This window comes from Buteo buteo, chromosome 9 (genome assembly GCF_964188355.1).
Source record: "Buteo buteo chromosome 9, bButBut1.hap1.1, whole genome shotgun sequence".
NCBI classification, from domain to species: Eukaryota; Metazoa; Chordata; class Aves; order Accipitriformes; family Accipitridae; genus Buteo; species Buteo buteo.
This window is the reverse complement of record NC_134179.1, coordinates 35,904,542-35,931,603: the sequence shown is the minus strand read 5'-3', so window position 1 is coordinate 35,931,603 and position 27,062 is coordinate 35,904,542. Positions and strand designations below refer to the sequence as shown.

The 27,062-nt window shown below is 45.0% G+C and overlaps 1 protein-coding gene across 1 annotated transcript in view; it reads right to left on the bottom strand.

Moving 5' to 3' along the window:
- Nucleotides 1-3,751: 3,751 nt before the first annotated feature.
- The window catches only part of FNDC1 (fibronectin type III domain containing 1), an 81,453-nt gene continuing 58,142 nt past the window's right edge, over nt 3,752-27,062 (bottom strand). The window contains exons 13-20 of the mRNA XM_075036052.1: nt 25,701-25,862; nt 23,438-23,668; nt 20,841-20,949; nt 12,431-12,510; nt 9,725-9,754; nt 7,603-7,764; nt 6,119-6,241; nt 3,752-4,656 (exon numbers count right to left, since the gene is read on the bottom strand). Of these exons, the coding sequence (XP_074892153.1) occupies nt 4,541-4,656; nt 6,119-6,241; nt 7,603-7,764; nt 9,725-9,754; nt 12,431-12,510; nt 20,841-20,949; nt 23,438-23,668; nt 25,701-25,862 (1,013 nt within the window). The 3' untranslated portion in view covers nt 3,752-4,540. The remainder of the gene's footprint in view (nt 4,657-6,118; nt 6,242-7,602; nt 7,765-9,724; nt 9,755-12,430; nt 12,511-20,840; nt 20,950-23,437; nt 23,669-25,700; nt 25,863-27,062) is intronic.

Here is a 27,062-nt window from a genome sequence, read left to right as displayed (position 1 = left end):
CTGCTGTGGTGCAACTGGCACAGCGATGTGGCACAAGTCCCACGGGAGTGCTTCCTGCTTTATGGGACACAGAAGCATGATGAGAAAGGGAGCAGCAGTACAAGGCACGGCTTTGTTTTCAAATGTTACCAGCTAAGGGCCCTCAGGCAGACTGGCAGCTCTCCAGGGGTAGGATTTTTTAGACATCTGTGGGTGCCAGCTTTGCCTTGGGAAGCAGAGCTGGGCTGCTGCAGTGTTGACCTCATTCCCTTCTGCATTTACCTCATTCTCTTCTGCTGGAGGAAGGCAGCTCTTCACATGAATAACATCTATCTGCCTGGTGAGAAAAAAGGACATGGGTTTGGGGGACAGAAAACCATACAGTTTCTTGTAGGGAGGAACCACAAGGAGCATTTCACATTGTTCAGTGGGTTCAGTTACCTCCCACGAAGGCCTTCAATTATCCTTCCAAGTGACACCCAATTCTTCCTTCATCACCAAAGAGCTCTTCTGTTTGCATCCCGGGTCCACATGCTGGGCTTTGGCTGCCCCCGAGAGCCCTTGGCATTTCTCACATGCTGGCGATTGTTCCTGCTGCCTTTGAGGCAGAAATCCCAATTCTCACAAAAATACGGTACAGTGATCAGAGATTAGCATCTGGAACTGACCAGGGCCAGACAATGCTTCGAGCGACTTCTTTGCCTGCCTCTTCCTCCCCACCCCTTCCCCCGTCGTGTTTTTATCCCTTTCTTTTCCAGCTCTGTATAATTCCCCGCCAGGCAGGGCCCTGGCATCCCTCCGCCCCGGAGAGATTTGGACCAGAGGCAATAGAGGCACAAGCTGTGTGGATTTTCTCTCTGTGGGGATCCTCCCTCTCCTCCATCCCATTCCCTCAAGGATTGCTCCGACAAGAAGGCAGGGTTGGTGCAACACCCCTCAGAACCTCTGAAGGGACGTGGCATTCTTCAAGCTGGCGCCAAGGGCTTGGAGACCAGACGCAAATGTGGCTTTGCCAGCAAGGGGGGCATGGGAGGAGAGCCGACGGAGGGAAAGACCCGTCCCTCTCCCATTAGCACCAGCTGGAGCCACACAACGTCCCCTGGTATGCAGCGCAGTCACAAAGACATGCAGCTATTTCAATGGAGACAGGGTTGACCTCCAAACAGGCATGCTGCTTCTCCTACGGTGGCACAGCAGGACCAAACTGTGTCATGGGGACAGCGGGGAGTGAAGGAAGGAAGGAAAGGGGAGGGTGGCCCATTGGTCAGGGCACTGCCATGGCCTTGGAGAGAGGATCTGGATGGGAAGTGGCTTTCCTGACCCACATGGCTTTAGTTGCCTCTTTAATCCCACCACCTCTTAGATAAACAAAGAGCAAAAATAGTATCATCTCTTCAAGAAACTACCTACTCTCACGATAATGTGTCACCCTGCACATGGGGCAAAGGATGCAAATGTGTCAATCAGATCACCTCATACAGCATAGAGGAGTTACCCAGACCTCAAAGTGAAGGGAACAGACTGCATACCATTGCATTTCACGTGTTTCCCTCTTGTGCCCTACTGCTGACTCTGCCCTGGCTGGTTTAGCCTCGGAGAGGATTTACACTGGAGGGGAAGAGTGCGCAGTGCCCTCCACCCCTGCCCCCAGCAACCCCCAGGTCCTCCCCAGCTGAGGCTGCAGAAAAAATGATGGCCTCAGCTCTTCACCCATGATGGCATCCCTGAATGGGACTGTCCCAGCCCAAGGGTATTTCCAGCTGGGAAGGAAGGAACCACATCTCTGCAGATGAACAAACCAAAACCCACCTGTGGTCTCTGAGGGTGAAAATGCGGAATGCATTGGCTGTGGGGAGGGAACATCCATCTTTAAGCAGCAGACCAAACCGTGATTGGTGAAGTCAGGCCCTGCTCTTCAGAGTCAGTGGCACAAGTTCCACTCACATGTGCTGAAGACTGGGCTCTGGAGCAAGGTATGACTTTTCAATAAAAGAAAAAAGTACATTTCATTATTGGATGCCTCCTCTAGAATCATAAAAAGAGACTGAATAATTTAGGTTGGAATGGATCTCTGGAGTGCTCACTTTCAATCTGTTGTTCACAAGGACACCCAAGTCCTCTTCTGCAAAGCTGCTCTCTGGACAGCCACCCCAGCCTGTATTGCTGCAAGGGGCTATTCCATCCCTGTGGGACTTCTCATTTCCCTTTGCTGAACTGTATGAGGTTCCTGACAGCTCATTTCTCCAGCCCGTAAAAGTCCCTCTGATGAGCAGCTCTGTCCTCCAGCACATCAACCATTCCCCAGCCCTAGTTTAGTAACAGCCACAAGCTTGCTGATGGTGCACTCCATCCGTGCACTCCATCCGTGTGATCTATCTCATCATCCAGGTCATTAGACAGTATTGGCCTCAGTACTGGGGGGTGACACTTGCAACCAGCTGTCATTTGGACTTTGTAGTATTTTTTATCACAACCCTTTGAGCCTCATGACACAGCTAATTTTATGTCCACCTTAAAGCCCAACTATCCAAGCCATATCCCACCAGTTTGGCTGCAAGCACACAGTGGGAGACCATGCCAAGCACCTTACAAAAGCCAAAGCCAATGACATCCACATTTCTGCCCTTGTGCACAGAGCCAGTCATCTCCACAAAGAGTATTTTCAGGATGGTCAGCCATGATTTGCCCTTGATAACTCCATGCTGACTGCTAACCACCTTCGAAAGGGAACAACACACTCACATGCTTCCAGGCTCTTAGAAAAAGGTGACACCTACTCCTGTCCCAAGGAAGACTTTTAGAAAGCTAACAATTTGTCACTTTGTCAGATTACTTGACACAGATGACCAGAAAGGATGAAATAGAAATGGAACCATGTATCATAGGTTTATTAGGGAAAAAAGTTATACTTCAAGACCATATATTTGGCACTGTACTGAAGCAAAAGTATGTGAGAACAACTAAAATGTTAAAACTCAAATCACCATGAAAACCAAAATGCTCTTTTAATCATTTTAGTTCCTTTTTTGTCCCCATACAATTTACAGTAACTACAGGAAGCAACTGAAAAGGTGTTAGACCTACACTACATGTAAGCTGGAATGAGAGTGAGAGATGGACCAGAGATCAGACTCGTCCCCCAGGTATGCTGCTAACTCTCCTATGCTGTCAGAATGGGGGGGTTCTTACTAACAAGAGCAAAGGCTGATGAGATGTTACCATGAAATGGTAAGACCATGAAAGTTACCGAGTAAACCATTAATGCTAGATTTCCCAGAAGGACTACTAAATCCTATGTTATTGCAAGCTTCCAAATGTGTGCTAAAAAAGCCATCATTATACCTTTCATCCATGTCAGCTTTTGCTTTCTGGTCTGGATGGAAGAGATTTCAGTAGTATATTAAAGGAAGCATATCCCAATTTGTACCCAGGATGGACCAAAGCCAAATGAGTTTCCTGCTAGTTGACTCTTGTATTGGTGGCTTGGGCTTCTTTTTGGAGGGCAAATAAGTTAAAAGCAGTTTCTAATTTGCAAGTTACTCATCCCATGCCTCCACACAGTGAAGTGAAAGGTACTGACAAGGAATAAATAACATACCAAGTAAGATGAGAATGGATTGAAGTAAAGTTGCGCTAAAACTTTTAAATAGTAAAGGATAGAAAGTTTAACTCGTGCTGATAAACTGCTGAATATGTGTTTTTGCTGGACTACACAGTGCCACTCTAACATGTATAGAAGGGTAGATTCCCATTGAATGTCCAGTCCAAAGGCTACCAAGGAAGTGGGACATGGGTCTTTAATCAATAATTCAAATGTTAGCTCAACAGTACTCACAAGAAGAATACAGCTCTTTCCTTGGTTAACATATTGTGCATAGCAATATCTCAAAGAATTAACAGCACCTTTTACATAAAAATTCAAACCATATTTATCTAGTGAACAAGAAAATCTCAGCATCTCTAAGCAGTACTTCTGCAGATGTACAGTACTGTATTTATATAGATATAGATATACATATATCTCAGAGTGAATTTACACTGTGACCTGGTGATTAGTCCAGCAGTGGGTGAACCCACAGGGTAAGTCTTCAGGAGAATATATTGCCTTTGGTGGGTGGCCAGTTACATGGCACAATTGCATAGGGGAGCCCTGGCAGGCAGCAAAGGACAGTTTAGCATCCCATTAAGCAAGCACAGCATGCTTAGGTCGTTCCTGCAAGATAAAGGAAACTTCCAAATTTTCATGGCTAATACAGTTCTAGTTTTCACAGGTCGCACACATTGCAACCCCCTCTCCGTGCCTTAAAGACCCAGAGGAGGAAGGTAAGACTCCGAACTTATATCCTGTTGCCGCTTCCAAGCAGAAATCAAGCAGCACCACAGATTTAGGTTGGTGAAGGGGGAACCATGTTTGGCTTCACGAGGGTTTCTTGAGCAGCTGGTCTTCACTGGTTTGCCTCGTTTGTCTTTATTTTTTTTTCTTTTCCGAATCAGTTGCTCACAGTCCTCTGGTAGCAATCATTTGAAAAGCATGGTCTGCCTAAGACAGGAAAGCAGACTGCTACCATTTCCCTGGGATGGGCACACCGCACTCATACCAGCCAACGTAGTAGTAGGGTGTTGTGTGTCCAATGCGTCCAAATGATACAGGCTCCTGGCGGTACTGGCGGTAATACCCTGTCAGGAGAAAAACACCCGCTTGCATTTCAAAACAAAGACATAGTAATTTAACAAAAGTAACAGATGCAGCGAGAGTCAATCCCACAGCCCAAATGAAAACTTAGAAGCTGTTTGGTAGGGAGTTTTGTCAAAAGGGTATTTGCTAGCCCTGGTATTTGTCCTAGATCTTTCTTGAATCATTAAACTCTGGTCCTTTGTATTTCTTGTAGTTTTGATTGGTTTTACTGTTCAAAATCTCTTGAACTATTGTGTAATGCTATGGTCTGCCAAAGAGCTTCTGCATTTCACTTCAAAAGGTGGATATATTTCAGTTCTGTTTATGAAGTCTGTAAGTCAGTTTAAATATACAAAGGACTCTGGGGCAAAAAATACCATCAAATCTTATTATCTCATAGGGCTCAAGAGACTATCGACAAACATCAGCTTTTCACAAAAACAAAAAGGTATCATTTCATGCAGTAAATATGGAGTTAAGCCTTTTCTCCCCCTTTTTCTTCACCTTCAGAAAGAATGTGACTGGTTAAAGCATTAGAAGAGGTGCAGCATTCTTCTCTGCATAGCTCGTGCACTGGAACATCTGAAAAACTCAAGTCTTGTGCCAATAATATAATTTCTGTGTGCTCTCTATCTCTGTCTCCTAGACCTAGTAATACACATCTGGATTAATCATCCCTCTTTTGAACTGAGAAATGCAGTACTTCCCAGTGATGTATAAATATCAGTGACTATTTCAGTTTCTTCCTGGTAACGCCACCATGAAAAGAGTATCAACAAATAATTTAACATGGAAACCATTAAACCATTAAAGCCAATTGAATAATTTAAATCAATAGACTTATTGAAAAGATTGGCTGACTTTCATGATTGGGTTCATTCTGTGAAGCAAGCCATCACCCTCTTGGCTGAGCAGTTTACTCAGAGGAACTCCTTCAAGGTGAGAATTTTCACTCAGAGGGAGATATCTACCAGGTCAGAATAAACGTCCTGCAGTCTGACTTTAAGTCACTAGACATACTCCTATGTGTTTTGCATTGAATGAACTGGTCAGAAACCATTTGCAAAAGCCGTATTTGCAAAGATGTAGCTGGTTCTTTGTGGCATGTAGAAGAGTTTTTGCACCTCGATTCAATGAGGCAGGTCTTATAATTAGGAGAAAGGTTTCATAGACCTATATAATTTTTTCTTTCTGTTTTTGCATTTTGTTCCTGTGAATTATTTCCATTATATGCCCCTCTCTTTCTGTCTCTCTCAATACCCACAAGGCCATCTGGGACTTTCATAACTTGTCAGCTAGGCCTGAGTACAACATTACCTCACCACCTACTGCATCACCCAGACTCCTCAGAGAGCTGCCAGCAGCCATGGACAAAGACCCCCATGCTGTGCTCTGCTGCCTACCCCTTAATCGTATGGATGGGATGACAGCCCTGGCCAGCACCCCACTCCCCCATTGCTGTACCTCGGATGGTGGGCAGGGCTTCAACGTATGACTGAGGTCCCGTTCTTCCGTCCAGGTGTGAATCCACAAACTGGCAGTGGTCCTCACCCCTTCCCCAGCTGTCCCCGATGCTGTAAAAGGTATCTGAAGGGTGATACAGACAGATTACTTGACTCAGCATTACTTTTGTTTAGGATGCTCTTCACCACCAGGAAAATACACGTGGGAGAAAGCAGAAGTATTACAGTGACAAACACAGTATTACCAATGAACAGTGGCTGGAAACAGGGAGAATGCTACCTTCGCAGTATGGAAGGAGAAATTATGGAAAAGAGAAATGGGTTAAAGGTCAGTAAGGAATAGTCCCCATTTTGCAAGTCCATGGACTCTCTGCACTGCAGGTGACAGGTGGAGGGAATTTCAACTGGACCAGTCATTTCAATATAGAATCATAGAATGGTTTGGGTTGGAAGGGACTTTAAAGATCATCTAGATCCAACTTCCCTGCCATGAGCAGGGACACCTTCCACTAGACCAGGTTGCTCAAAGCCCCATCCAACCTGGCCTTGAACACTTCCAGGGATGAGGCATCCACAGCTTCTCTGAGCAACCTGTTCCAGTGCCTCACCAACCTCAAAGTGAAGAACTTCTTTACATCTAATCTAAATCTACCCTCTTTCAGTTTAAAGCCATTATCCCTTGTCCTATCACTACATGTCCTTGTACAAAGTCCCTGCCCATCTTTCCCGTAGGCCCCCTTTGGGTACTGGAAGGCTGCTATAAGGTCTCCCCGGAGCCTTCCCTTCTCCAGGCTGAACAACCCCAACTCTCTCAGCCTGTCTTCATAGGAGAGGTGCTCCAGCCCTCTGATCATCTTCATGGCCCTCCTCTGAACTTGTTCGAACAGGTCCATGTCCTGCACTGCAATACGTATAACACATTAACACAATCTGAGAAGCCATTGAGATAAACCCAGTACCCCAGATCACCAATATGAAAAATCTTCTTCATTATCTCTCAGCAAATACACCCATATAAGAGCTACTGTTAACTCTTAGGAGTACTGCTCACTCAGTCACTGTAAGAGCAGTCTTTCCTTCAGCATTTCCCACTTCGACCTGCCCTGGGGATCTCGGTGTATTGCTCTCTCGGACTGTGTGCAGCAGGGGCTCACCTGCCCGTGGAGCAACCGTGGGACTTCCCAGGGAGACGTGTGGAGAGCAGCACTTTGTTTTCACAGTACAAAGCACATTGCTTTCTCAGGATACAAACACACACAGGCTTTTCAAGGGAAACTTCCTCCTGTCCTCTGTCTAAAGAGCTCTGCTTAAAAGCTAACGCCCAGGGTGTGAGCGTAATGCAAAAAGGAGGGCAGCTTGGCTATCACATTGGACCTTTTCAAGAGAAGGACTCCCAGACAGACATCACACAATTCTTGCACAGATGAGGTGAAGAAAGCTAGATGACAAGTAATCGTATATCAGGAAATTAAGCTTGGTGCATACCTTTCAGGTCATCACTGAGGTAAATCTTGTACCTTAAGGAGTTGCAAAGAACCACTCCTACAAACTTGCGGTACCAAGTTCGTTTCACGTACTGCTTGCCACCGCAGTCTGAATAGGTGGGGTCGTATTTAAAAGTGAATGGGATCCAGATAGGCTCACCACCTTGGAGAAAAAAAAATTCGATATTAAGGACAGACTTCAGCATTTCAGTCTGAGTTTTGCTGAGGTTAACACCTGATAATACATTTTACAAGAGATGCTGCAGCAGACTAACGCATGACTTTTCTATATTCAGAAATACTACTTCAAGAACAAATATTATTAAAAAAAATTAAAAAGCAAGGGACTTCATTAAATCCCTTCTAGGCAGTAGACAATAATAACTGTTAAAATGATTAAAAAATTTGATTTCATGTACCGAATCACAGTTTTAAGCAAACAGTCTCACTGGTTTTAGTCAGACACCTTCTCTACCTAGAGAAGTCCAGAGCACTGCTGAAGAGGAGACTGCTTAATTGTATTGCAAAAGACTAAATATTCCTACTGGCTTACCTGAATGTTTGCTTTATACTAACCAAGACAATATAATTTCTTTTGAAACTGCTGCTGTAGTAATGTATATAGAATTACACAAAAAGCTTCCAATGTGATAATTGCTATTTTTCTCTCTAGCTAGAGCACAAAGCCCTGCTTTTACTGTGCTATTTTGAGGTGGTTTACAAATGAGATTGAAAGTTTTTTCTGTTAGTCATTCTTCCTCCCTCTCACTAGGCACGTGGACCAAATCCTGCAAACACTTGCATGTGAGAAGCAATCCCTGATCAGCAATCCTCAAAACTCCACTGGTATGGACACAACTGTAACTGGACTGACTTTACACAATTAGTCACACGGTGAAAGGATTGCAGGATTTTGGCCATAGCTTTCTCTTTAGAATAAAACAATCAACTAGCTATTTCTTGAATGCAGTTGTATTGCTGTGAATAGTCTGCTGTTGTCCATCACTTTTGCCCACCTCCAAAAATCACGAAGGATAAACTTAGCATGTCCTGTAAGAGCTACGCTGGGTGTTCAGAAGCTCTTCATTTCCACAGGTTCCCAGAGCTCTGCCACCTCTTTTTGGTCTATCTTATGTCTACACAAAAATATTTTCTCTTTGTCCAGTCGAAGCAGAAACTACAAGCACAAAAGCCATCTCCTTCCAACAACCCTTTTCTATGAACAGACCCACGAAATAACTGACAGCAAAAATCCTGAAGGTGACTGGGGACATGGGAAGGCCACCAGTCTCAGAGGCCTCCCACCCTGACTGCCAGAGACGCAGTATGCTCTGCCGTATCTGCGCACCATCAGAGACATCTGAGAGGACACGGAAAAAACAGACTAACAAGCGTAATAAGACACAGAAGGAAGCGAGACACTGGACATTGTTTTCATGAACAATGTAGTCAAAAAGCCCCAGAACCAACCATTTGAACTGCTTAGGAAAGCTGACAGAGTATAATAACCATGAGGTCTTTTTTCCTGCATCTCTTCCAAGAGCACGTGCCGCCTGGGGTTACCTGACCAACGTACGTCGGCAAGGTTGGTCCCAGCACCAGGAAATCAGCTCTTCTGATTAGGGGTTGAACTGGCTTACTGCAAATTTGGAAATGCAAAGCAAGCTCAGCAGCTTCGTGGCATATCATTCTGGTCAGTAACAAATTCCTGAATTTTTTAGTATTTATAAGGGCATGATGATCAGTACAGATGAGCATAACAGCTAAAGATAGGAAAACCTGATCCCGCTGTTCAAGCTATGCTCAGGCAACAGAAGGACGCAGATACAGAAGTAATACAGTGCAGTGCTTATTACTACGCAATTAAAGCTGTTGTACCAGCCAAAAAATGGGCCAAAATCAAGTGCTTATTCTGACATATCTTTACACATTTTCTTTTCAAAGACCAGAATAAGGTGTTCTAAGAAAGAAAATGTTTTGTGAATTAGCAAAATGAATTACTACCTGTTCCTGCTTAAAACTGTAACTCAAACTGCGAGTTAATATGCTTCTAAAGCCTATATTGTAACTGTTTTGCACAGGTTTTATGCACTTCATGAAAGAAATAGCAGAATAAGACTTACCAGGTGGTCGGACAATGAGGAGGGGATTGTCTAGAAGAATGAAACAAATAAAAAACTTAATATTTTGTTCCAAACCTTGTTTTATAATATGAAACATACAGTGTCACTCAAGAGAATATCAGTTGCAGAGTAACTGCCTTTAGCTACATCATGAACTTGTGATTCATATGTCTTTTCAATTTGCAGAGCTAATGAGTGTTTGTTATTCCACTGTTTTTCTCAGTTGATGAAACTTGCCACCGAATTGTATATTTAATCTGATACTGTAAAAACCCTACTGAGATTAGTATCAAAGTTTAAAGACAGCTTTGAAACAGATTTCCTCTTTTCAGAAGATCCTCAGAGCAGGAGGACAGTTTCTGAATATATATAGTGTAAGTCACACCTGCAGGCCTACCTTCCAAAGGGAAATGTAACCTATGTCTTGTATGCCAATCTCAGTCTCAGACATCCATCATGTTTAGCACAGTTGTTTAGAGCTATTCAAAAATATGTGAAATTTATCATTTTAAACTCTTTTTGTCATAGTGGCAGAATTTTTGCAGGAGCTTCTGCTTGCTTGAAATACTCTCTTTTTTAAATAAAGAAGGATGGAATAGGTGTGGCATAAGGATAACAAAACAAAATGATCTAATGCATTAGCTTGTCTGTATTCATTACGTTGCAGTTTCTGTCATGTCTTAACTAGCCCTTATTGTACATGAGACACCTGAAGAAAAAGCATGGTGCTTGTCTACTGATGGGGAAGAAAAATTCCAGGGAGTTTTTACAGTTTGATGAAAGAAAACTATGGTTTTCTGTTCTCTTTAGTGTGTTACCAGCGGTAAAATTGAACATTTTCAATAAGCTGTTTGATCCTATGATGGCATTCTTTACTGAATATTCCCATCAGCTCAAACCTTTCAGTTGCACTAGAAGAGCACTCTGAACTAGCATTTTCTCTCTCTTCTGACTTATTTCATCACTGTAACTATACCACCTGGCTTTAGATTTAGCAACTGCTTTTGTACTTGTGCCAGCTGGAAAGCCACCTTTAGCCACATGAGAAATGAAAGATCAGTGCTGCAAATAAAACTTTAAATTTGGTGGATTTAGCCTGCTAAATAAAGCTCACAAGGTGGCTGATTTTGGGTGGGAAAACCAGGCCCACACACTGGCAGCCAGCTAATCAGCTAATCAACTTCTTGCAAGATACAGCACAGAATCATAGAATCATAGAATCGTTCAGGTTGGAAAAGACCTTTAAGATCATCGAGTCCAACAGCAAACCTAAAACTGCCAGGTCCACCAGTAAACTATGTCCCTGAGCACCACTTCTATAGGTCTTTTAAATACCTCCAGGGATGGTGACTCAACCACTTCCCTGGGCAGCCTGTTCCAATGCTTGAGAACCTTTTGGGTGAAGAAATTTTTCCTAATGTCCAATCTAAACCTCCCCTGGTGCAACTTAAGGCCATTTCCTTTTTTCCTATCACTAGTTACTTGATAGAAGAGACTGACCCCCAGCTCACTACAGCTTCCTTTCAGGTAGTTGTAGAGAGCGATCAGGTCTCCCCTCAGCCTCCTCTTCTCCAGACTAAACAGCCCCAGCTCCCTCAGCCGCTCCTCATAAGACTTGTGCTCCAGACCCCTCACCAACTTGGTTGCCCTTCTCTGGACACGCTCCAGCACCTCCATGTCTTTCCTGTAGTGAGGGGCCCAAAACTGAACACAGCACTCGAGGTGCGGCCTCACCGGAGGTGCTGAGTACAGGGGGACGATCACCTCCCTGCTCCTGCTGGCCACACTATTTCTGACACAGGCCAGGATGCCATTGGCCTTCTTGGCCACCTGGGCACACTGTCCTATTTGTCCAATGTTAAATATTATGCTTGGATTTATACTTGAGCTTCTTACTCCTTTAAAAAAAAATCTGAATATGTTATGCAGGACCATTTACTTATCTTGCATTTTTGTCTCCCTTCTGTGAAGACTGACTTCCATGGTTCTGAAGCAAGCGCTACAGGGTGAAGTCAAACGAGCAAAGGCAGAGACTGCATAAACCCCCCGTTGTCAAAAGGGCAAAATTTGCAAGAGACAGCAGACCTTTCGCTCAAGTAAAGACTGAAACATTTTTCCTCTATTATTCAGTGGAGTCATTGGCCTCTGGCTCAATGGAAGAAGAAGAAGAAGAAGAAATGGGTAAAAATAGCTCCTGTAACGTACTATTCTTAGGAGGGGGCGTTGCTCTTTAATGCGCTATTAGCCCTGTGAAAGAGCAGCACGCCTTGTCAAAAAAAGAACAGAGAACTTTGCCCATCTGATGGAACAATTGTTTCCTATATTTCTTCCAGAGACAACCACTTCCAACTGTTCAGCTGTTCACAATTAGGAAGCTAATTTACTAAATGTTTGGTCAATCTATCAAAGATATTAAACTTCCCATTGCTTCTGTATTGTTGAACATTAGTAGTCTTTCATATTTTAAATTCAACTTCCTCTTCCTCTGAAGGTCACTTTAACGTCACTTACATTTTCATAGGGGCATTAGGAGTACGTATTATTTCCCTAGGTTTTCCGAAAACAAGTAATTAACCTAAAAAAAAAACCCTCAAAGCAGCAAGTTCAGGATAATCACCATTATTACTGTGCTGGTTTCAGTCACTGCCCTGCCACATCTGTTAACAGGAACTTAATTTTGAGATGAAAATAAAAAGCAAAGCGTACCAGATTCTGTGATAAATGAGACTGAAGAACTAACAGGTCCATAACCAAAGGGATTCTTTGCTTGGACTTTAAAATAATACCTGAAAGAAAAAGAGAGGGAAAATAAGACTAAAACATTGATTCCACTGCAATGGCTAAATTATAAATAATACTAAAACAGGATGAGAATCAAACCAGCAGAATTCCACTGAGTTCAGGTGTCCTTTGCATTAAATGGATTTGGATACTGAGCCAGGATACGAGCTGGCTGTTACAGACAAATCTCTCCTTTTTGCAATTGCTTCCATACATATTTTTGGATCGTTTATTTATATCATCCCCCTTCCAAAAACCACACACAACTACATCCACTTTATATGAGACAACCAATAACAATAGACTAAAAGAAAAAGTTGCAAGGAAATTAAATTCTGATCTCAGGAACAGTTTTAAACCAGATTAACTTCTACAAAAGCAGTGGTGTAAACTGCAAACTAAAACTGGATCAGCTTTATATGAGATCAGAAGCTAAGCTTTTGACCCTTCTGTAAAAACTTCAGCAGCTTTAAAGATCATAATACTTGAGTAATATGAGAAAGCTTCACATGTTGCCTTATTGATTCCCCCAAAGTATTTCAATCACATGCTTAACTCGAAGCACATGACTCACAACTAGACCTCCATTCTTTGTTCAACAGAAGCAAAATTATCCTCACCCTTAGAGAAGAATACGTGTAAGCACGGTTTTAGTTCATTTCCAAATACAATGATTTTTAGTTGATGTCTACTCTTGACATTTTTTTTCCAGATTAATGTTTTCTTCTTTTCCTTTTATCTTTGTATCCAGTCCAGCAGAAACCAATTAGAATGGAAGATTACTGTAAAAATTTCCAGCACAGCATTTTCAAAGTGCCTGAGTTTAGGTTTTCCTTTCTTGCCTGCTTGCTCAATTTCATTCTTGTAAAGAAATTATTAAAAAAAAATAAAATTACTGCACCTCTGGAATATCCACATAGCATTTGGATCTTGATTTAGCCTCTCATTCAAAAGCAGGTATCTCCAAAAGCTCCATACATGACCCACATAACAGTACAAACGCTTGCTTGTAGGGCTGGTTGCCACTGGGCGCTGGATTACCTCCCATGGCAATATCCCACCCGAGTGGTAGGACTGACACTCCTCAGCTGGTGAAAGTGAGCCTGCCCCATTAAAACCATCAGCCTGCTCTTGGTGGCAAAGCTCTCCCCACCCTGCACAGAAACCTGCCAGTGCTGCTCCGCTTGCATGGCCCACGCTGGGCTGAGACATAGCAAACACGGTCTGATGTCCCTAGAAGCTATTGCTACCTGGTGCAGTTTATCCATGTTAAAAACCTCACTCCCCTTTCTTCCCTTCTGTCCACGGGAGATGACAGTAGCCCTTGCAACGTACAAGCTTTACAGCCTAGCAGGCAGCAGGAAAATTCAACACAATCCTGTTGCAGGAACTTTGCTGGGTTTAGTCTGCCGCTCAGTTTTTACCACGTACACTTGTACTATCAGACGTATCTGTTCCTCAAGGACTTAGCCACAGAGCAGGGCCCAGAGATCGCTCCTGAAAGGACCCTCTCTAGCCCAAGCCCCAGCCAAGTACATGTGAAATCATTCACAACAATAAATCAGAGGGGATCCGGCTGAACCAGCCCTTTGGCAAAGGTGAATATCTTTTTTCATTAAAAAGAATGTCTTTTTTCAAGCAAATTGAACTGCTTTGTCTCAAAATCAAACTGATCTCTACGAAAAGGCTGAAAAGATGTGCAAATAACATCCACTTCTTCAGCAGAAGGCTGGCAGTCACGTGAACACTGGGTTTTGCCATGAAGCAAGCCGGTTATCTCCCGGGTACGTGCCAGGCCATCTTCTTGTTCACTCCATAAAAATTACAGTCAGGTCCTCTATGTGAGATCAATGTGGAAGCTACAGGAATTGAAATATTCTGGGCTTCATCTGTGCCACGAGCTTTACCTCGTATCTGTGCCAGACCTGGAGCACACGCATGGACAGACCCTCTGCGAGACACATTCCCACCCCTGCGTGGGGGACGTGCCACCTGTCCCTGCCATGTCCCACAGCTGACACCAGAAACCAGCTCCACTCCTGCTTTCTGTAGCCAGTTCTGCCTGTAATTAATGACTATACAATGCTCACAAATGACTCACAGCTTTCTTTTAAAAGACACACACACTGTGGCAAAAAGAAACCACGTTAAATAGCGAAATCTAGCAAGGCTGTGCTTTTTGCTCATGCCTAGCACAGTCCTCTTGCTGGCATAAATATTTGCCCATGGTTTTAACTACTGACTTTGATTTCTTGACTGCAGCTTCTGAGGGTTTAGCATGGCTAGAGAAAGAGGAGAGGGGAGCCAAAAAGCCTCCAGTGTGCTCCTCTACTGGCCACCCGAGCAGAGCATGGCAGCCTGAGCACTTCTTTAACCCCCTGAGTTGCCAATGCTCTCACGGGACACCTGCATCCATCCACACCTCCTTCACCCACTCGCACCTTCTCCACCTGGATCGGGGCAGGGGCCGGCGGCACAAGGCTGACCACAGGGATGGGACACAGGGCAGCAATCCCTCACTCGGGCTCACAAACCAGCCGCAACTCAGCACCATGCTGTACTGACTTAGCCCAGCGCTTGGCGTAACTACTTCAGAAGAGCAGGAGAAAAATGTTTTCCAGCCCACATCTTTTCCATAATCCTTCAAAGCATAGTGAAAACATCTGTATGGATGCCTGACTTCCCACTGCTTCCAAAGAGGTATAATCAGATACCACCTTCGCAACACAGTGGCACCTTCTGAGCAGCCCTTTCAATGCACTTCATACGTGTGTATTAATGCTAGCTTCAAAACATTCCCATGAGGTACATAAGTGCAATGATCCACATCTGAAATAGGAGAGAGCAGCCCAAGAACCTTGTGCACCTACTTAAGTACGGAAAACCGTGCAGCTTGGTATCTAATGCGTAATGCAGGAACTGATTATCTACACAATCAGGGCAACTGTGTGCTCAGGTGTTCTGTTATGTACATAGAGGCCTGTCTGGGACATGATTGTTCAAACTGCCTGCCTGACTGTCTGGAAAAAACAGCGATGAAGTTCTGAGTACATTTCTCTTTGCTAAATTGGAAAATTAGTTCCTAAGCCTTTATATACACAAGAAGCCTCTAGTTGTGCCAGAAAGAGAGCCAGGTCTCATGACTTGCTGACCTGTGATTTAAACACAGACGATGCTATGATTGCTGTACTAAGAATGTCAATAAAATAATGTAGTCAGGATATATTTCTTTCTCAGACATGACAAATAAAAAAGAAATTGCCAAAGCCTTTCTAGGTCCAGGCATCTGACATTTTCATTAGTCAGAATCCTTCAGCTGATGAATTTGCCAGGAATTCTCAGATCAGTATAACTTAACTGTTCTTAACCACAAAAATACATGAACAAAATTTGTAATATATACGTTGATTGTGCTTTGATTACACTTTGCTTAGGCAGAATTGCAATGAATTGTTACCAATAGGCACAGAAGAATCACAACTGCAACAGATGCAATACTGTTCGTTGTTAAGTTTCAATACAGACAAGAAAGAAAGCTTTTCCTCCAAAGAATAAACCACCTTTGAGATTTTATATACCACTTCTACTGACATGTCAAGGAAGGACATAGTAAACTGTAATGGGGCAATGAAAATGTAGTATTTTTATTCATTTAGACGATATGACTAATCACATCACCATACCTGTCACTTGATTTTACGACTTAATTCAAGGTGTCTCCCTTCTGTTGGAATTAAATAGCTGGCACTCGCAGCCACGAAGTGAGATAATCACTCAGCACGCCAATTAGGGAAGCAGCTGCTTTAAAAACCATTAGCTAGCTGTAAAATCCTTGTTGCGGCCTCTCCAAAGGCGTGCCTGCGCGGACGCCCAGCCCCGTGCCCCATCCCGTGGCAGGCTGCGACGGTGGGACGCCCGCCGGCCGCGGGACACACGTGCTGCAGGTGTCCGGGTGGGAGCCGCAGCACCGCGACCGCGTGCCAGCCACGAGGACGGTGGGACGGGCGCTGCTGGACCACCGCCGGAGCTGGGCGAGAGCCAGGGTGGGCGCGCAGAGGGCACGCAGAGAGCACGCGGCCGCTGCTCGCCGGAGGGCAACCGGCGTGCTGGAGACGGCGTCTGGCAGGGAGAGACACGTGCTGCCTGGGAAGGGGGGGACACGAGACGATGTGGTGGTACCCCACAGACCCAACGTCCAGCAGGGTTGGGGGATGAAGGGGAAAAGAGGCTGGGAGGGGGTTGGGAAGGGCAAGCAGGTTTCCTCCCGTGAGCACGTGGAGAGGGCAGCGGAGGCCCCCTCCTACGACTGCACCACACCTCCAGAAGAAAACCCCGTAAATCAGCTGCCTGCGGGCTCACAGGCTAGTGCAAAGTGTCTCCTTCCATCCAAAACGGCCTAGCACTACATCCGTCATGAATGTTTACAGCAAATATGGTAACAAGACACGAGAGCAGAGCTGGAAGAGGAGCTTCCTACACAGCTTGTGTGAGGTAGCTATGTGCCACGCAGGTCTACCGCTCGCACAGGACAAGGGCTTCATTGGCATCTTACCTCTTCTGTGCTGCTCTGGTGATACACTGCAGCCAGCTGTGGCTGATGCTGCTTGTTGGACATATTGTGGCTTTGCTTTAATGGAGATACAGAGAGGACACAAATTTTTGGTGCATCTGACCCCCAGAGCCAGAAGATCCAGGCTCTGTTTGCAGTTGTGAGACCTGAGTAAATGTTTGAGAACCTCCTATGAAATGTTCTGTACAACACTGGAATTGGTAGCTGGCACTGTGGGATCTAAATGTCCCTCAAGGGAACAAAAAACAAGTGGACAGGGAAGAAGATTCAATAAGACATGGAGATATGGTGGTAAAGGACAGTGTTTTAAGTCATGAGACTTCCACCAGGCACTAACACAGCTTTCCTGCAAAAAGGCAGGAAAAAGCCTAATGAAGCTTAAGAAGGACATCGAAATGTCTATGACAAGGATTATGTCTGTGGCTGCAGGAACCTGCATTTAGTGGTTGAGTGGATGCTGTCCAGCCCTCTGCATCAGTCTTCTGTGACAGCTGAGAATTAAGGTTAGGGAAGGGACATTGTCAAGGCTGCTGTTTTTAAGATTTAATAAGGTTTAAAGTTATTTTAGCATTTACATTCACATGTCAAAAGGAAGCAGCTCCTGTGCCCACTGAAGCTGACTGGAGTTTTGCTAATGGAAAAACTTCTACTTCTCAAATGAAGGTTAGATCAGGCCTCGGAAGAAAACTTATGACATGGGTTAAACATAGACTTCTGTTTTGTTTGTAAAACCTAAACACCAGGCAGATTTTTCCAGGACATGTTGACAACTTCAAATCTTCCCTGGGGCTGACTTCTGCCAAGATGCCAGCTCATTTCTGATACGCTATGCATGCCACAAGACTGCACCACCAATAGCCCCTCATGGGATGCCCAGCAGTCAATAGCATCTGCATACAGAAACTCTGACTTATCAGATATTTCTCACAAAATGCACTAACAAAGCAAACATAAAATTTTTAGACTAACTTCAGATTTCACGCCATATTTTCTTAGTTAGCATGGGGTCTTTTCCCAGTGGTTAGGGAGTTATTTTTAAGACCAAAAAAAACCTGCAATCAATCCACTCTGTAGATTTGGAGAATGTAAGTAGGATTGGCTGATACACACAATTTCTCTGTTGTAAAGAATGCTCCTTCTCGACCACAGACCCCACATGAAGCCTTTATTGCCTCCATAGAGCGTACAACAGAGGCCAATGGGTTATAACATTCTTCAGTAAGATGCTGGGGAAATAATATGCTTAAAACAAATAGCACTTGCTTGAACCTCCCTACCTTGAAACAGAACCGTAATATTCGACATGGGATTTACTAGGTTCATGGAGATGCATGAACCTATAACCTTGCTGTTCCTATAAAACTCCATTCCAATACAGTCAAATTGTGACCTTCTGAAGCCTGGAGTTAACGTACGTCTCAGCAGATGTATCACAGGTTGGCAGCTCAATTCCCACCTATTCCCCTGCACCGAGCGTGGCCAGGACAGCGGCTGCAGGGCTCCTGGGTGCTTTCACTGCAACCGCTTTTTCTGGTGACCTGGAGTCCTTGAGATGTTGGGCACGCTGGCCTTCACCACTGTCCTTGGGGCAGCAGAAGAGGGAGACTTGAGTGAAAGACAGTGAAGAGGTGAGGAGCTGCAGCTGGAAGGTAGAAATGGAATAGAAGCAAGAGATGGAGGAGCCTGGCCAGGGGAAGCTTGGGTACACAGGCAATGCCTCCCTGGCCTGCGTGGGGGACAGGGTGAGAGTAGAGGAGCAAAAACTAGTGAAGGATAAAAGGGCTGGGGATTTACAGGACTCTGGGATGTGGAGGCAGGAACTGGGACTAGCGGCAGGAGGAGAGAGGTTTAGGGAAAAAGGTGTCCTCAAGTCACAAGGACGTGGATGTACAACGGTGGGACAGTCTGCACCCACTTCCCTCACTATATAGGAACAGATTTTAGGAGATCTCAGACCTCTTCCATCCTGTTATAACAGGTGAAACCCACAGATAAACTGTGCCCCATACCTCCCTCCATATGTTTGTAACAATCTTGTTCTGTAACAAGGGCACTAGCAGATGCACAGCATACAATTGCAGCTCTCTACTGTGCAAGTAATTTTGCTTTAACGCACCATGAACCACTCTAAAGGACTTTCACTAATCTTCAGAATAGGTTGCCTTTTTTTATCTCTTGGATATGTAAGAAAAAGCCTCATGAAGTGTGTGACTGACAGCACTGCAGACAAAACAGGAGAGGAGAAGATGGCACAAAGCTTTCCCTGTAACATCTTATTCCTGTTTTTTTAACTCTTTGAATGGCCTGTGTGTGCTTATCCTGCCTCTCCATACACCTTTTGCTTGCTAATTTCCCAGGTCTTTGATGCTGCAGGTGTCCTCTGGTGGACATGTCCCTGGTGCACCTGCCTAAGGAACCGCTGCTGAAGCTGCTCCAGCGCTGGCTCTCCCAGAGAGATGCCATGTCCTCAGAACTCTTTGGTTGGAGGGAGATCTCCAGGGAGGAGACAGGGGAGCAGCACCCACTTCTTTACAGATATTGTGATTTCTTGGTGCTTGGGTGTTTCAGGCCCAGCAGGAGCAGCTGCAGGGGCAAGGCGTGTGTGAGTCTATGCTAAAGTCAGGGCTGTGCGGAGAAGCACTGTAATGTGGTCAGAAAAAATATGCCTGGTCATATTTGAGACCCAAATGCTACACTGCACTGATTTTTCATAATTTATTTATCTCATTATTTAATCTATTAAGACTTTAGATGAATGCTATGCTCAAACAATTCTCTGTTTTCTAGGTTGAGGTTCTCACTCAAATGCTTTTAACCTTCATCTATAAATCAACTTGGAAAGAAAAGATACTTTAGGTGACACTGTTTCTCTCTTGTGTGTTGCCCTGGCACAAACCCTATGTGCCTGTCCTAGGAGTGGATGCTCTGATCTGTAGCTCATCATCAGGTGATGCATGCTAGTCCCAGCCCACAGTCCCAGTGCATCTCCCACGTTACCAAATATGTGACCAACACCTGCCACCAGTATCTAAGAGACTGTAGTCATCAGCATGTGAAGAGCAACCATCTAGCCCAAGGCAGCAACAAAAGTATTTCAGACTCAGAATTTGAGGGAAAAGTATGACAGACACCAAGCATCTGTCAAAAGAAGTAATTTTAATGTAGTCCCTTTGTGGCCATTTACTTCCCACCCAATTGCCATGAATTATTCCAATATCATGCAAAGCATGCATTCTTTTTCTGCCATTTCAGTGAGATTTTTTTCAAGATAAAGATCTAAAGTTCCTGCCAAACTGACTTCTGAACAACTGCCACAGCCTCATTATATACCAGCAAGCCTTCTCTTCCAGCACAACTCATGTGAACAGTCAGTGAAAACAGACCAGAGAGTGGTAACTCTCCCCATCAGCCCTTGGGTATCAAATCTTGGCCACACCAGTACACTCTTCCCCCCAAAAAAATTGATTCAGTTATGCATAAGACCACAAAATGCATTTTGAAAATAAGATTTTCTCTGTTACTGATATGCGTTTTTAGATACACAAACATATGCATGTACACACAGTCGCCTGCTCCAGGGCTAATATGGTAAAGATATCATGTAAGTAGCTGGGCAGTTTATAAACCAATTTGCTGTCAAACAGAATGAGTAAAATCTAGATCAGATGTAAATATTTATACTAAGACCAAGAAAAATGATTGACAATTCTCAAAATTTGTTTTATTTCTCTAATAGAGCTGAAAAAGAATGGATCAAATCCGTACCGTGTGTTGGGCTTCAGGTTCTCAATTGGCAAATGAGTAGTCCCTGCAGTCCTGGTTGACCACTTATTCTTTAAAAAGTCATCATAGGATGCACTGTAAACCAGATAGCCTGTAAATGGGGAAGACAAATAGTTGTGAGGATTCTAAATAAATTTTAAATAAATGATATCCCTAGGTGTCATGATAGGCTTTATGGGTTAAAAGGAGTGGAAGCATCTTTGAATATGAAAGTGATTCAATGCCTAACTCTCCTGGAAAATTCCAGGCTACAAGAATTTCCTGCCATTAGCTAATAATGATGGAGCATTACATCAGAAGATGGTACCCAGGTGTGAATTCTGATTTAAAACACTGTGTAGGCAAAAAGATTCACTGTTTTAAGTGATACACTGACTGTGCAGAAACTAATATAGTTAGAAATACCAGGGTTTTTTGAAAATAAAAAAAAGGTATGCAAACTGTGCTCAGTAAGGTACTGAATCGACAGCTGTACTTGCATGGCAAGGTTTTGGTAGCGGGGGGCTACAGGGGTGGCTTCTGTGAGAAGCTGCTAGAAGTTTCCCCCATGTCTAACAGAGCCAATGGCAGCCGGCTCTAAGACGGACCTGCTGCTGGCCAAGGCTGAGTCCATCAGCGATAGTGGTAACGTCTCTGGGAGAACAGATTTAAGAAGGGAAAAAAAGTTGCGGGACACACAGAAATGGCAGCCAGAGTGAGGAGTGAGAACATGTGAGAGAAACAGCCCTGCAGACACCAAGGTCAGTGCAGAAGGAGGGGGAGGAGATGCTCCAGGCGCCGGAGTAGAGATTCCCCCTGCAGCCTGTGGGGAAGACCCTGGTGAGGCAGGCTGTCCCCCTGCAGCCCAGGGAGGTCCACGGTGGAGCAGATCTCCACCTGCAGCCCGGGGAGGATCCCACGCCGGAGCAGGGGGGTGCCCGAAGGAGGCTGTGACCCCATGGGAAGCCCACACTGGAGCAGGCTCCTGGCAGGACCTGCAGATCTGTGGAGAGAGGAGCCCACGGAGCAGGTTTTCTGGCAGGACTTGTGACCCCGTGGGGGACCCACGCTGGAGCAGTCTGTGCCTGAAGGACTGCAGCCTGTGGGAAGGACTCACGTTGGAGCAGTTCATGGAGCACTGTCTCCTGTGGGAGGGACCCACGGTGGAGCAGGGGAAGAATGAGGAGTCCTCCCCTTGAGGAGGATGAAGTGGCAGAGCCAACGTGTGATGAACTGACCCCAACCCCCATTCCGCGTCCCCCTGTGGTGCTGGAGGGGAGGAGGTAGAGAAAATTGGGAGTAAAGTTAAGCCCAGGAAGAAGGGAGGTGTGGGGGGAAGGTGCTTTAAGATTTGGTTTTATTTCTCATTATCCTACTCTGATCCGATTGGTAATAAATTAAATTTTCCCCCATGTCGGGTCTGTTTTGCCGGTGACGGTAACTGGTGAGTGATCTTTCCCTGTCTGTATCTTGACTCACAAGCCTTTTGTTATATTTTCTCTCCCCTGTCCAGCTGAGGAGGGGAGTGATAGAGCAGCTTTGGTGGGCACCTGCCACCCAACCAGGTCAACCCACCACAACAGCACTGAAGAATGACATGCTGTGGGAGAGACACCACAGAGCCTGTGCCACCTTCTCCCTTCTTGACCATTATCACTGCTTGGGCTCCACCAGCTCCCACCCTTCTGCCATGGCTGTCAGCCACAGAGCTGGGCGAGGCTCCTCAAAATCTGGACATTAGCACCAAAGCAGTGGCCTTTTCCAGTGCTTACTTCAGATCTTTTGGGTCCACTGACAAACAAGGCTTGATTAATTTCTAAAATATTTTGGTTATTTACTTTAGTACTTTTCCAGCAACTTTTGAGATTCATTCTTGAAGTCAGTTGGGCTTCAATCTGGCTCTGAAAAGGTCTAAAGACATTAAAGGAGATCTAATTTAATACATTTGTTTGACATATTCTCCATCCCTGAACCTTGCTTGTCAGACTGATATTTGAGCAAAATTTCAGTAAAACAAGTAAGCATAGCCTGGGCCACAGACTCCCCTGGAGATAATTGACTCTGGTACATTCTTTTCCTACAAAAAAAGCAGGCTAGAAGACCACCAAGCCAGAAGCCCCTCTACAGGCAGACTGTTCCTGTAGCCATGTTCACAGCCAGGCAGGACTCAGACGAGCCCCAGCCACACAGTCACCTTTGCTTGGAGCAGGCTGAAGCCGGGTGTGAAAGATGCTCCAAAGGCAAGCCTGGGAGGTGCCTGCAGTGGAGCTGAGGGCACTACCTGGGGGCAGAAGTGCTCAGTCAAGCAAAGTGCTATCACAGCTACCATCCAAGCGAGAAGCAGTGCCTTCAGAACCGCTGGCACAAAATCAGTGCCAAAATCTTGAGATATCTGGACCAACATGGGCTGGTTGGTCTGGCACTGAGGGACAACAGAGGGACCTTTCTCATCCCTCAGAAAGTAGCTCACCTCCCACAGAAAATTGCAGAGGAATGAGAACTTTGTGAGCCACTGGCTCAGTTTAAGGTAAAAATGGTCATCTAAGAAAACCTGCCCCTTCCCCACTACCCCATGAGGAGAGCAACCCTCAGGAGAGTACCTGTGACCATGTCTCCTCGAGCAGGTTTGGCCCAGTCCACGATGACAAAGGAGTGACAGCCTTCGACTGCCACGACAGTGATGTTGTGAGGGGCTTTCAGGGGACGCAGATCTTTCTCTCTGAGGTCGTTAGGGATGATTTCATGGAGGCTCTCCACTTGGAAGTGCTCCAGAGCCTCTGTCAAGGAGCAGGGGGCTGCTGGATCTTTGTTGAGATAGGTCACATAAGGAGCTGGAAGAGACAGGGAAGGGTGGCGTTTGGTTAGCAGTTTGTAGGTACCACAGAGTAGCGCACAGGCTGGCAACTTCCTGAAAAGAGAGTCAAGTTTTGTGATACGTTTTTAAATTCCTCACCTTCCAGCCCAGAGACAGTTCACTGCTGCCAACAAAGCGTGGCTCGCGCTCCATTTGATTGATGAGCTGGGGGAATGGGATGCCAATATCCAGGTCTACCCAGGCTCGCAACTGTACCCAATTATGCAAAGACAGAAGGATCGCCTTTGCTACGAGAGGCAGAAGAGAGCAGTCTGACTGCAGGACCCTTCGCATGCTACCTCCAGCTGCTCTGGAAGGTAGGGTGAAAATGTCACCCAAACTCTCTGCCTTTCCGCACGTGGGAACAGATCCCCGCCAGGGCCTTAGATCGTCTAAGACTTTACAGGTCTAAGTGGTTGGTTTTTACACAAACATCCTGAAGCAACAGGATTTGTTTCCTGAGTGAAACAAAGAGGGAACAAGAAGAGTAATTCCAAGGTAAAGTCTGACCAGGTTAAACGAAGGGGTTATTGCTCTGGTCCCCTGGGTACTAAGGGACCAGGATTCATGAGTCCCTACCTTGAGGCATGTTCTCCCAACCTGCAACTTCTATTTTTAAAGGCTTTATACAGACTGGAATTGCACTTCAGTTCAGGAAAAGATTAAACCATCTTTTTATTGCCTTAAAAGTCACTGTAACATTCAAAGTAAGGACTATAAAACTTGCTTTGGAAATGTTTATTCAGTTGCAATAATACAATTCATTGAAATGGTAATATTATTTCCCTAGTGCCTTGAAATGTTCATAAACTAACATTTCTTGGTTTATCTTATTGGATTTCATGCCCTAAAGGAATTTTTTCCAGATCTTGCAATGAAGTTAATTTTAGCCTCTCCAGCTAAATGAATCAAGAAGCACTGTCAGTGAGAGAGTCGAATAGAAACATCATGAAATTGTTTGGACAGGGAAACTGAAGATGCACTGGAAAAAGCCTTGGCATATATAAAACCAAATCTTTTACTCCAGCCACACAGCTCCACTCTAAGCCACGTGAAGTTTGTGGATATTGGAAGGGAAGGCAAGACAAGTCAAAGCTGACTCTCCATCCCCTAAACTCCCATCTGAAATGCCAGGTGAGCCAGCAGCTGACCTGATCTCAGTTCAAATGCCAGAGGTTTGTAAAGGGCTGCGGTGGGGGGGAGTGTCACCAGGCTGGGGTGGCAGCTGGAACGCAGTGCCCTACCACCTCCAAATCCCTCTGGTCTGGCCCCCAGCTGCTTCTCTGACAAAGAAGCGGAGCAGCTCTGAAGTCAGAGCTGCAACACCTACCTACACACTTGAGGGGCTCACGTACACAGGAGCCAGCCTCATGGCTCATGTAAATGTATTGGGCGTTCCTTCACCAAGTTTCTTCTACAGAGCAAAGATACAAATAGCAAAGTCAAATTTACCTCTATTGGTTTTACTTTTTGGAAAGTTCACATACAAAATACCATTCATCCCTTGACTTTGAAGCACACCTTTGACATATATGCTTGTACAAGGTGGATGAAATCACTAGAGCTCCATGGGTCAGTGGAAAAGAATTAGGTCCCCCAGAGGAAGACGCACACCTACACGGAGACTTTCACTGATTGAACTACTGGTGTGAACTTAAAATGATGCAGTTGAGCTGAACTGGGCACCAGAGTAGACACACCTGCTCTCTTACTGACTTCAGCTAAACTGAACACAATGCAGAATACAAAGCAGAGCACTCACACTGAAAGGGTACAAAGAGGTTTGCACTGCTTCAACAAAACCGGTGTGGGTCCACACATAGACATGCAAGCGTTGAAGCTACAAAGTACTGCTGTTTGGGTTTCCCAGGTGGCAGTCCTTACAAGGACCACACACTAGTCTGTTGGATGTATTTGCACAATGGTCTCAGCCTAAGGGCTGACCTTGCTAGAAGAAGAACTCTTTGCAGCATGAGTAGTAAGCTACATAAACCAAAGGACATCCTTACCAGTGAACCGTTTCTTCCCAGCAATATCATATTCTGACACAGGGCCGGTGCCAACAACACTTGTCTCCGGGTAGACAACTTCCGATTCTGTCGTTGTAGAAGCAGTGGTGGTGGTGACCGTGGTGGTGGTTGGGGGCAAAGTGCTCTCAAAAAACTCGTAATCTTCAGAGGAAACAAGATGAAAATGTTAGCTTGCTTCGTTACTTTGGCTTAATTATGAGAAAGGAAACATTTCTGCAACCAGCCACAGTTCCAAAGGAGTGCCACGCACCCTGCCCTAGCTGCTGCACCCTCCTTAGGGGCTTCTAAGTCAAGGCTGGTCACACCTCAGCCTTGCAAGGGTTTGTACCAAAGTGATAGACAGCGAGCACAGTCTTTGCCTTAGAATACTGGTGGTGTTGCTGATTTAGACCTCACTCACACAGGTAGAAAGGATGACAATAAACAAATGTATTCATACAGCAATATCCTGAATGGACTTTGTCTGCCACCTCCCCTCACAAACCCCAAGAGAAGACAGCACAGTAACTGAACCCCTGGCCACAGCTCTCAGATGCCAAAAGAAGGAGATAAGGGAGTGAAAAAATGGCTTTTTAAGAAAACTCTGTGTTATTATTCTAAAATGCTAGAGCCGGTTCATACTGCTCTTAAACCTTCCTGCAACTTAAGAGGCATGGAGTCTTGTACTTGCCATTCGTGGTCCGGTTAGGCCCATGAGGGAAGGCAAACTGGCCCACATGAATCTCCTGATATTCAGTCCTCCTTATTATTCAGTCCTGTTAAATCCAGCGCTCTTTGAAAAGCTACTGTGCTACCACATTGACACACAAAATGAAAGGAAAGAAGCATTTGGCATCCCTGCCGTGTCCTTATACAGGCTGTGGGACTTGGCTCATGGCTTTGAGCGTTTTCTGTTTAAACTGCTAAAGCATTTGTTTTCTGCAGGTGACCTGTACCTAAGGGGAGACCTGGCAGAAGACCTGTGCACTGAAGATATTCCACTTTCTTGGGGATGTAAGGAACACGGGATGTAGGACTTGTGCAGTTTTTAGTTCATCCTCTCCTCTCCACATTCTGAATGTTGGCCTCAGTATGAAGTGATCAGAATAAAAAGCACGTCTGTGATATCTTCCTCTCAGCTGCTGCACTCTCTTTTCAAATGCTTTTCTGTTGTTGGTTTGACTTAAGATCCCAGCACTGCATCCACACAGGAAAAAAACTTTTATTACTCTAGAGCCATAAATCCTACCAAAAAGCTTTGAGTTTAACAGAGGTCTGTACTCATCCACTTTAATATGTGGGGGTAGGAGCAGGAATCTGAGGATTAAAAGGAGCAGAACATCAGAAGTCCCTGATGGCGCA